General features: G+C 49.7%; 2 protein-coding genes across 5 annotated transcripts in view; both read right to left on the bottom strand.

Moving 5' to 3' along the window:
* The window catches only part of LOC117969833 (cytochrome P450 11B, mitochondrial-like), a 7,888-nt gene extending 2,866 nt beyond the window's left edge, over positions 1-5,022 (bottom strand). Inside the window, exons 1-5 of one of the 3 annotated variants that reach the window (XM_059021333.1) lie at positions 4,474-5,022; positions 3,188-3,343; positions 2,509-2,720; positions 2,105-2,308; positions 199-374 (exon numbers count right to left, since the gene is read on the bottom strand). In XM_059021333.1, the coding sequence (XP_058877316.1) occupies positions 199-374; positions 2,105-2,308; positions 2,509-2,720; positions 3,188-3,343; positions 4,474-4,745 (1,020 nt within the window). In that variant the 5' untranslated portion in view covers positions 4,746-5,022. The remainder of the gene's footprint in view (positions 1-198; positions 375-2,104; positions 2,309-2,508; positions 2,721-3,187; positions 3,344-4,473) is intronic. The other 2 variants (XM_059021331.1, XM_059021332.1) reach the window with 2 other exon arrangements.
* Positions 5,023-5,823: 801 nt separating this feature from the next.
* On the bottom strand, positions 5,824-10,833 carry LOC131734346 (complexin-3-like). 2 transcript variants are annotated; one of them, XM_059021339.1, is made up of 5 exons: positions 10,629-10,833; positions 8,988-10,172; positions 8,500-8,587; positions 7,405-7,597; positions 5,824-7,156 (listed from the first exon to the last, which is right to left on the bottom strand). In XM_059021339.1, the coding sequence occupies exons 2-5, from the start codon at positions 9,149-9,151 to the stop codon at positions 7,152-7,154; spliced, it is 450 nt and encodes a 149-aa protein (XP_058877322.1). In that variant the 5' UTR covers positions 9,152-10,172; positions 10,629-10,833; the 3' UTR covers positions 5,824-7,151. The 2 variants fall into 2 exon arrangements, with proteins under 2 accessions (XP_058877322.1, XP_058877323.1); XM_059021340.1 differs by having other exon boundaries at positions 5,824-7,597; positions 8,988-10,098; positions 10,130-10,172; positions 10,629-10,829.
* Positions 10,834-11,536: the final 703 nt, after the last annotated feature.

The following is an 11,536-nucleotide window of genomic DNA, read 5'->3' as shown; positions in this document are numbered from 1 at the left end:
GAGGGGAGAGAGAGGGGGAGAGGGTAGAGAGGGGATACACAACAGTCACAACAATTAATCAATTTGTTTTTAGTTTATTAAGTGATGTTGCGTTTGGTGTTATTCTTGCATAGCTTAAAGACAAACAGATTTTTTCCCCACACGGCTCCCTCTCTCTCTCCCTCTCTCCCTCTCTCTCCCTCGCTCCCTCTCTCTCACCGTGTCGACTCCGCCTGCCATGAGCTCCGTGATGTTGGCTCGGATCCTCTCCAGGGGGAGCTCTCCTTTCAACAGCAGCTCCGCCAGCACGCCGGGGTACTTCCTGTCCGAGGCCCCGCCCCCTGCCGTCACATCACTGCGCAGCTTCCTGTAGACGCTCTGCACTCGCTCATCCGCTAAGAGAAAGAGCGGAAACCAGCGATACAATTACACAACTACACAACTACACAACTACACTATTACACAACTACACAACTACAATAATACACAACTACACAACTACACAACTACAATAATACACAACTACACAACTACAATAATACACAACTACACAACTACACAACTACACAACTACAATAATACACAACTACACAACTACACTATTACACAACTACACAACTACACTATTACACAACTACACAACTACAATAATACACAACTACACAACTACACAACTACACAACTACAATAATACACAACTACACAACTACACAACTACAATAATACACAACTACACAACTACACTAATACACAGATATACAATTACACAACTACACTAGTACACAACTACAGCTATGGACAAAAGTTTTGCATCACCACCCTATAGAATTAACTAATTTAGCTTCATAAAGTCAAATGAAAGCTGCTGAATAATGTTACGTTAACTCAACCCCACAGAGACTCAGAACACACAGAGACTCAACCCCACAGAGACTCAACCCCACAGAGACTCAGAACACACAGAGACTCAACCCTACAGAGACTCAATCACACAGAGACTCAAATCACACAGAGACTCAGAACACACAGAGACCCAAATCACACAGACTCAAATCGCACAGAGACTCAATCACACAGAGACTCGCAAAGACTCAAATCACACAGAGACTCAATCACACAGAGACTCAATCACACAGACTCACACAGAGACTCAATCACACAGAGACTCACACAGAGACTCAATCACACAGAGACTCGCACAGAGACTCAATCACACAGACTCAATCACACAGAGACTCAAATCACACAGAGACTCAATCACACTGAGACTCAAATCACACAGAGACTCAAGTCACACAGAGACTCACACAGAGACTCAATCACACAGAGACTCGCACAGAGACTCAATCACGCAGAGACTCAATCACACAGAGACTCACACAAAGACTCAATCACACAGAGACTCGCACAGAGACTCAATCACGCAGAGACTCAATCACACAGAGACTCACACAGAGACTCAATCACACAGACTCAATCACACAGAGACTCACACAGAGACTCAATCACGCAGAGACTCAATCACACAGAGACTCACACAAAGACTCAATCACACAGAGACTCGCACAGAGACTCAATCACGCAGAGACTCAATCACACAGAGACTCACACAGAGACTCAATCACACAGAGACTCGCACAGAGACTCAATCACGCAGAGACTCAATCACACAGAGACTCACACAAAGACTCAATCACACAGAGACTCGCACAGAGACTCAATCACGCAGAGACTCAATCACACAGAGACTCACACAGAGACTCAATCACACAGACTCAATCACACAGAGACTCACACAGAGACTCAATCACGCAGAGACTCAATCACACAGAGACTCACACAAAGACTCAATCACACAGAGACTCGCACAGAGACTCAATCACGCAGAGACTCAATCACACAGAGACTCACACAGAGACTCAATCACACAGACTCAATCACAGAGACTCAAATCACACAGAGACTCAATCACGCAGAGACTCAAATCACAGAGACTCAATCACAGAGACTCAAATCACGCAGAGACTCAATCACACAGAGACTCGCACAGAGACTCAATCACACAGAGACTCAGAACACACAGAGACTCAATCAGACAGACACACGGCACGACTCCATCACTCACCGTGCTGGAAGATGTGGTCCCACGCAGCGACATGCTCTTTCCACAGGGGGGCGCCGAGCCTCTGCAGCAGCCGGGGGGGCAGGTAGAGCAGGGGCAGGGTTGTCTCAAGCATGAGCTCCACAGCGGAGATGAAGCGCTGAGCCTCGGGGTTGGGGGAGTCCGAGAGGAGACCGACTCGCTCTCCATACAGAACGTGACAGATCGCTAGAGAGAGGGGGAGGAGAGGGGAGAGAGGAGGAGAGGGGAGAGGAGGAGAAAGGGGGAGGAGAGGGGAGAGAGGAGAGGAGGAGAGAGGGGGAGAGGAGGAGAGGGGGAGGAGAGGGGAGAGAGGAGGAGAGGAGAGATAAAGTCTCCCTTATCTTAGGCTTTGACTGAAAAGTATTGAGACACACACACACACTCACACGCACACTCACACTCCAGTGTGAATCTGAAGAGTTCGGGGGCCAGGTCCACAGTCAGCCCCCCCCGGCCCCCCCTCTCCAGCCTCCCCCGCAGCCGGCCCACGAAGTCCCGCGCGACCTCGTCCAGCAGAGGCAGGAAACGCATCACTGCCGCTGGGGTCATGACCTCCCTGTTCAGGAGGAGGCGATCCTCACGCCACTCTGCTCCATTCCTGAGAACGAGAGACAGAGTGAGAGAAACATGGGAGAGAGTGAGAGACACAAGAGAGAGACACAGGAGAGAGTGAGAGAGAGACATGAGAGAGTGAGAGACATGGGAAAGAGTGAGAGACGCGGGAGAGAGACATGAGAGAGTGAGAGAGACACCTGAGAGAGTGAGAGGCACAGGAGAGAGTGAGAGACACATGAGAGAGTGAGAGACATGGGAAAGAGTGAGAGACGCGGGAGAGAGACATGAGAGAGTGAGAGAGACACATGAGAGAGTGATAGACACAGGAGAGAGTGAGAGACACATGAGAGAGTGAGAGACATGGGAAAGAGTGAGAGACGCGGGAGAGAGACATGAGAGAGTGAGAGAGACACATGAGAGAGTGAGAGACACAGGAGAGAGTGAGAGAGACACGGGACAGAGAGACACACAGACAGACAGAGGGACACACAGATAGACAGGCAGACTGACTTGAGGAAGACTCCGCAGTTATAGCCCCTGTACTCTCGGTGGGCGGCCCAGGGTTCGAAAAGCATCCTGCGGGGGTGCAGCCCCTCGGAGCGGAACAGCTCCCCGATATCCTGCGGGAGCAGAACATTCACAGAGTCCGAGGATCCCAGCCTCTCCCTGCAGAACGGAGCGGGGGTTACTGCACAGTGCGGTAAAGTGTGGTACTACAGACTAGAGTTGCTGCACAGTGCGGTACAGTGCAGTACTGCAGACTAGAGTTACTGCACAGTGCGGTACAGTGTGGTACTGCAGACTAGAGTTACTGCACAGTGTGGTAATACAGACTAGAGTTACTGCACAGTGCGGTACAGTGTGGTACTGCAGACTAGAGTTACTGCACAGTGCGGTACAGTGCAGTACTGCAGACTAGAGTTACTGCACAGTGTGGTACAGTGTGGTACTGCAGACTAGAGTTACTGCACAGTGCGGTACAGTGTGGTACTGCAGACTAGAGTTACTGCACAGTGCGGTACAGTGTGGTACTGCAGACTAGAGTTACTGCACAGTGTGGTACAGTGCAATACTGCAGACTAGAGTTACTGCACAGTGTGGTAATACAGACTAGAGTTACTGCACAGTGCGGTACAGTGTGGTACTGCAGACTAGAGTTACTGCACAGTGCGGTACAGTGCAGTACTGCAGACTAGAGTTACTGCACAGTGCGGTACAGTGTGGTACTGCAGACTAGAGTTACTGCACAGTGCGGTACAGTGCAATACTGCAGACTAGAGTTACTGCACAGTGTGGTACAGTGCAATACTGCAGACTAGAGTTACTGCACAGTGTGGTACAGTGTGGTACTGCAGACTAGAGTTTCCTCAGTCTGTGTGTGTGTGTTGCAGTGCAGGCTGTGCTGTGCTGTGCAGTATCAGGTCCTGACAGAGTTTCCTCAGTCTGTGTGTGTGTTGCAGTGCAGGCTGTGCTGTGCTGTGCTGTGCAGTATCAGGTCCTGACAGAGTTTCCTCAGTCTGTGTGTGTGTTGCAGTGCAGGCTGTGCTGTGCTGTGCAGTATCAGGTCCTGACAGAGTTTCCTCAGTCTGTGTGTGTGTGTTGCAGTGCAGGCTGTGCTGTGCTGTGCTGTGCAGTATCAGGTCCTGACAGAGTTTCCTCAGTCTGTGTGTGTGTGTTGCAGTGCAGGCTGTGCTGTGCTGTGCAGTATCAGGTCCTGACAGAGTTTCCTCAGTCTGTGTGTGTGTGTTGCAGTGCAGGCTGTGCTGTGCTGTGCAGTATTAGGGTTTCCCCGGTACCTGTAAATGGGCCCCAGTCTGTTGAAGGTCCGCTCCATGTGCAGGTGCAGGGTTCTGAACACGTCCTCCTTCCAGAACCGGGCCAGGTTGATCCAGCCGCTGCGGCCCGTGCTGGGGATCTGATCGAAGGGACGCACCCCCCCCTCCACGGCCGTTCCGCCAGCCCAGCGCCCCCCCTCCGAGAAGCCCCTGCACCCGGCTGTTCTCCTGAGCTGTCGTGCCCCCTCCGCGGTGCCTCTGTGTGAGGCTGTGAGAGAGAGAGACACTCCCATCGCCGGGGGAGCTGGGAACAGACTGATCACTGGCTCCTCACTTTCTTTCGTTCTTTCTTTCTTTCTTTCTTGTCCTCCTACTTCTCTTCCTTTAATGTTGAATCCTTCTTGTTCTTTTTAGTTTCCGTTTGCACGCTCTCCTCTCCTCTCTCTCTCTTTCTTCAGTCCTCCTTTCCTCTCTGCACTCCCTGGTTGATTTCTGTGTCTCTCCTCTCTCTCTCTTTCTTCAGTCCTCCTTTCCTCTCTGCACTCCCTGGTTGATTCCTGTGTCTCTCCTCTCTCTCTCTTTCTTCAGTCCTCCTTTCCTCTCTGCACTCCCTGGTTGATTCCTGTGTCTCTCCTCTCTCTCTCTTTCTTCAGTCCTCCTTTCCTCTCTGCACTCCCTGGTTGATTCCTGTGTCTCTCCTCTCTCTCTTTCTTCAGTCCTCCTTTCCTCTCTGCACTCCCTGGTTGATTTCTGTGTCTCTCCTCTCTCTCGGAAGGCTCTCTTTAAATCTCGTATCAGCGCCCCCCCTCACTGGGGTCAAGGTTCAGGGGACAGGGACAGTGAGGACTTTTAAAATAAACATCAACGATGTAAATCTGTCACAGACTGACACCCACACACACACACGCACACTCTGAGGCACTGAGACACACGCACACACCAAGACACGCACACACTGAGGCACTGAGACACACACACTGGCACTGAGACACACACACTGTGGCACTGAGACACACACACACACACACACACACTGTGGCACTGAGACACACACACACACTGTGGCACTGAGACACACACACACACACTGTGGCACGGAGACACACACACACACACACACACACACACACACACTGTGGCACTGAGACACACACACACACACTGTGGCACTGAGACACACACACACACTGTGGCACTGAGACACACACACACACACACACTGTGGCACTGAGACACACACACACACACTGTGGCACTGAGACACACACACACACTGTGGCACTGAGACACACACACACACACACACACACACACACACTGTTATTGACGCTGAATCAAAAACAGTTGATTTCAGAAGCAAAGGGACTGGGATTGAATTCCACTCTTTTATTTCGTTACAAATTTACTCATGTTATTCATTACAGTGCTGCAAATCCAGATCTGTATCAACAATTACAAACATGGAGAGTGTGTGTGTGTGTGAGTGTGTGTGTATCACAGGGTCTCTACACTGCTGTGAGTGTGTGTGTGTGTATCACAGGGTCTCTACACTGCTGTGAGTGTGTGTGTGTGTATCACAGGGTCTCTACACTGCTGTGAGAGTGTGTGTGTGTATCACAGGGTCTCTACACTGCTGTGAGTGTGTGTGTGTGTATCACAGGGTCTCTACACTGCTGTGAGAGTGTGTGTGTGTATCACAGGGTCTCTACACTGCTGTGTGAGTGTGTGTGTGTATCACAGGGTCTCTACACTGCTGTGAGAGTGTGTGTGTGTATCACAGGGTCTCTACACTGCTGTGAGTGTGTGTGTGTATCACAGGGTCTCTACACTGCTGTGTGAGTGTGTGTGTGTATCACAGGGTCTCTACACTGCTGTGAGAGTGTGTGTGTGTATCACAGGGTCTCTACACTGCTGTGAGTGTGTGTGTGTGTATCACAGGGTCTCTACACTGCTGTGAGTGTGTGTGTGTGTGTGTGTGTGTGTGTGTGTGTGTGTGTATCACAGGGTCTCTACACTGCTGTGAGAGTGTGTGTGTGTGTATCACAGGGTCTCTACACTGCTGTGAGTGTGTGTGTGTGTATCACAGGGTCTCTACACTGCTGTGAGTGTGTGTGTGTGTATCACAGGGTCTCTACACTGCTGTGAGTGTGTGTGTGTGTGTGTGTGTGTATCACAGGGTCTCTACACTGCTGTGAGAGTGTGTGTGTGTATCACAGGGTCTCTACACTGCTGTGAGTGTGTGTGTGTGTATCACAGGGTCTCTACACTGCTGTGAGTGTGTGTGTGTGTATCACAGGGTCTCTACACTGCTGTGAGTGTGTGTGTGTGTATCACAGGGTCTCTACACTGCTGAGAGTGTGTGTGTGTGTATCACAGGGTCTCTACACTGCTGTGAGTGTGTGTGTGTATCACAGGGTCTCTACACTGCTGTGAGTGTGTGTGTGTGTATCACAGGGTCTCTACACTGCTGTGAGTGTGTGTGTGTGTATCACAGGGTCTCTACACTGCTGTGAGAGTGTGTGTGTGTATCACAGGGTCTCTACACTGCTGTGAGTGTGTGTGTGTGTATCACAGGGTCTCTACACTGCTGTGAGTGTGTGTGTGTGTATCACAGGGTCTCTACACTGCTGTGAGTGTGTGTGTGTGTATCACAGGGTCTCTACACTGCTGTGAGAGTGTGTGTGTGTATCACAGGGTCTCTACACTGCTGTGAGAGTGTGTGTGTGTGTATCACAGGGTCTCTACACTGCTGTGAGTGTGTGTGTGTGTATCACAGGGTCTCTACACTGCTGTGAGTGTGTGTGTGTGTATCACAGGGTCTCTACACTGCTGTGAGAGTGTGTGTGTATCACAGGGTCTCTACACTGCTGTGTGAGTGTGTGTGTGTATCACAGGGTCTCTACACTGCTGTGAGTGTGTGTGTGTGTGTGTGTGTATCACATGGTCTCTACATGACACTGCACTGCTGTGAGCTGTTCTGTGTCGACTCTCTCAGCGCTCTGAAGTCCAGCTCCTGGAACGAACCAAACAGACTGAACCCCCGCTCCTGGGCTGGGGGCACCTCAGAGCGTACCACTGCAGCCAGCTCACGGGGGAGCACCACCTTCCCCCCCACTGCATTCAGGTGGTTGTCATCCTTGGCATTCTGGGGGGGGGGGGGGGGGGGGGGGTGTACAGGAGTTAGTGAGTTTACTACATATTGTATTCTAGTAGTGTTATTATTATACATAGCATCCTAGTTCATATTGTATTCTAGTAGTGTTATTATTATACACAGCATCCTAGTTCATATTGTATTCTAGTAGTGTTATTATTATACATAGCATCCTAGTTCATATTGTATTCTAGTAGTGTTATTATTATACATAGCATCCTAGTTCATATTGTATTCTAGTAGTGTTATTATTATACATAGCATCCTAGTTCATATTGTATTCTAGTAGTGTTATTATTATACATAGCATCCTAGTTCATATTGTATTCTAGTAGTGTTATTATTATACATAGCATCCTAGTTCATATTGTATTCTAGTAGTGTTATTATTATACATAGCATCCTGGTTCATATTGTATTCTAGTAGTGTTATTATTATACATAGCATCCTAGTTCATATTGTATTCTAGTAGTGTTATTATTATACACAGCATCCTAGTTCATATTGTATTCTAGTAGTGTTATTATTATACATAGCATCCTAGTTCATATTGTATTCTAGTAGTGTTATTATTATACATAGCATCCTAGTTCATATTGTATTCTAGTAGTGTTATTATTATACACAGCATCCTAGTTCATATTGTATTCTAGTAGTGTTATTATTTGCACTTGCTGTAAACTACACTGTATTTAAATATGAAGCTTGCATTGTAACCCTGTGCTGCCCTGTAACACCTGTGTGAGTCGCCAAATACATCAATAATAATAATAATAATAATAACAACAAGATAAATAACAAACATGCAGATGGGGGATCGGGTCGGGTCGGGTCGGGGGTCGGGGGTCGGGGGTCAGGCGGGGGGGGGGGGGGGGTGTTCTCCGGGACTGACCTGCGCGAGCTGGTATTTGTGACGGAAGTGCGTTCTCATGGCGGCTCGCTCTCTGTTCTTCTTCTCGCAGTGAGCAGCTCGCTTCCTCCTGCGCAGAAACGCCAGAGTGTGTTAATAAGAACAGAGGAGTCTCAATAAACACCCCCGAGCCTGGAGCAGAGCCCCCCACCCCCCGGTCAGTGGACTGTGTGCAGCTTTACCTTGCTGTGCCCGTCTCAATAAACACCCCCGAGCCTGGAGCAGAGCTGGATTCACTGCAGCATTGCAGAGCCCCCCACCCCCCGGTCAGTGGACTGTGTGCAGCTTTACCTTGCTGTGCCCGTCTCAATAAACACCCCCGAGCCTGGAGCAGAGCTGGATTCACTGCAGCATTGCAGAGCCCCCCACCCTTCCTGCGCGATATTCCCCGAACCCGAACCCTTCTCTGATAGATTGTGTTCTTGCACAGATCGTGCATAAAGACCTCCTCTGATAATCTTGAGCCTCACTTCTCCTCCTCCAGCTCCTCCTGGTATCTGCGCTGCTCCTCCGCGGTCCTGCCTGTCTGCCTGCGGGGGGCGCTGTGCTGCTCCCTCTCCTTCCCGTCCAGAGACAGGCACGACGAGAACAGGTTGATCGGAGCCCCGAGGACAGACTTTACCATCGAAGCCATGACCAACACACACGCGCTCTGACACGCCTGAGACACGCCAACACACGCTAGCACACCGCAGCACGCACTAATACACTGAGACACCGAGGCACTCAGACACTAATACACTCAGACACTAATACACTGAGACACTGACACACTCAGACACTAATACACTGAGACACTGAGACACTGACACACTCAGACACTGAGACACTCAGACACTGAGACACTAATACACTGAGACACAGAGGCACTCAGACACTGAGACACTAATACACTGAGACACTGAGGCACTAATACACTGAGACACCGAGGCACTGAGACACTGAGACACCGAGGCACTCAGACACTGAGACACCGAGGCACTCAGACACTGAGACACCGAGACACTCAGACACTGAGACACCGAGGCACTCAGACACTGAGACACCGAGGCACTCAGACACTGAGACACTAATACACTGAGACACCGAGGCACTCAGACACTGAGACACTAATACACTGAGACACTGACACACTCAGACACTGAGACACTGAGACACTGAGACACCGAGGCACTCAGACACTGAGACACTAATACACTGAGACACTGATCACTGACGCATTCTACTGATTCTCTAACTCACTCAGTGATCACTATGTGTGCACAGTATAAACCGCTCTGTATCTCCCGACACACACACTCACTGTCCCACTCCTCTGTCTCTCTTTCACACACACACACTCACTGTCCCACTCCTCTGTCTCTCTTTCACACACACACACACTCAGTCTCACTCCCTTCACTCTTTCACACACACACAGACACACACACACTCCCCTCTTTCACGCACACACGCCCCTCTCTCTTTCACGCACACACACTCTCCCCTCTCTCTTTCACGCACACACACACTCCTGTCTCTCTTTCACGCACACACACACACACACTCTCCCCTCTCTCTTTCACGCACACACACTCTCCCCTCTCTCTTTCACACACACACACACTCTCACTGTCTCACTGCAGATCAGCTTCTCAGAAGGAGGGTTGTGGATCCTGACAGGAAAGAGAACATTTTAAAAAATAGAAATCACGACCAGCGATCGTGAAATAAAGGACAGAGAAACAGGGAACAGGGTTGTGATGTTAGGCAAGGAAGTTATTATAGCAGCCGTGCATGAGGAGAATAAACTAACCCCTTCCCAAATGATCTGCAGTGACAACGCAGACAGACAGACAGACAGACAGGGGCACTACAATGGCAATGGTTCTGTATTACACTGAGGGGCAATGGCAGCACAAGTTGTTGATGATGCATAGCTCACCCACCTCCGCCCCCAGTCTCTGTAAGTCACTTTGGATAAAAGCGTCTGCTGAATGACTCATTAATGATAACTAATAATAACCTAGCATGGAGATGTCCATGTATTTTTAATAACAGAACATACTACCAGAGAGAGGGAGAGGGGAGAGGAGAGAGAGACGGAGAGAGAGAGACAGAGAAGTGCTCACCTGTTGGGTCGAGTAGTCCATGCAGGGCAGTAGAAACTCCTTGTGAGCAGACGAATCTTCCAGCCTGCAGTCGATACAGTCCTAGTTATTCTGTGAGTGTGATCGGTGGGTCTGCCTGTCTGGTCCCTGCTCCTCTCTCTCCCTCTCTCTCCGGGGTTGCACTGCTGGTGTTCCAGACTGTACTCAGAGTGGATTAGGGGGCCCAGACCAAATCCTTTCAGCTGGGATCAGTGGGCCATGGATTTTAGATTGGGGATTAGATTAGAGCACATTATTTAAGGGGGGTGGGGGGGTAGTCTGAGAATTTTTTTAATTAAAAATGTCCAGTAAAATACTTTATTGTTAACACACAGTTGACACAAAGTGACAAATACTCAGAGAAAGAAACACACACAGGCCAGGAGAGGGTTGTGTTAGTGAGTGTGTAGGTGTGTTGTCTTGTGTTCCCAGTACACACACACACACACACACACAGGGTTGCGTTGTTGTGTGCCGTGCTTCGTTCTCAGAGGCAGGTGCGGAGCCGTGTAATCCGTCAGGAAGTGCGCACAGATTCAGCTGCATTAACAGAGCTGAGGCGCACCCGCTGCCCTCGCTGTAGTAAAAACACAGCAAAGTGTGACACAGCACAGTGACAGCATGGGAAAGCATAGGCAAGCATTGCAAAGCACAGAGAGGTCTGGTAAAGCATAGGCAAGCATTGCAAAGCACAGAGAGGTCTGGGAAAGCATAGGCAAGCATTGTAAAGCACAGAGAGGTCTGGTAAAGCATAGGCAAGCATTGCAAAGCACAGAGAGGTCTGGGAAAGCATAGGCAAGCATTGTAAAGCACAGAGAGGTCTGGTAAAGCATAGGCAAGCATTGCAAAGCACAGAGAGGTCTGGGAAAGCATAGGGAAGCATTGTAAAG

Source organism: Acipenser ruthenus, unplaced genomic scaffold (assembly GCF_902713425.1).
Source record: "Acipenser ruthenus unplaced genomic scaffold, fAciRut3.2 maternal haplotype, whole genome shotgun sequence".
NCBI classification, from domain to species: domain Eukaryota; kingdom Metazoa; phylum Chordata; class Actinopteri; order Acipenseriformes; family Acipenseridae; genus Acipenser; species Acipenser ruthenus.
Note: the sequence above shows the minus strand (reverse complement) of the source record. Positions and strands in the feature narration are given on the sequence as shown.

Coding starts and splice junctions, on each gene's coding strand:
- LOC131734346 (XM_059021339.1), bottom strand. CDS start 9,151: ATGGCTTCGATGGTAAAGTCTGTCCTCGGGGCTCCGATCAACCTGTTC. Junction 8,588..8,987: donor GAGGAGCTGGAGGAGGAGAA/GTGAGGCTCAAG, acceptor GTTTCTGCGCAG/GAGGAAGCGAGCTGCTCACT. Junction 7,598..8,499: donor ACAAATACCAGCTCGCGCAG/GTCAGTCCCGGA, acceptor CCCCCCCCCCAG/AATGCCAAGGATGACAACCA.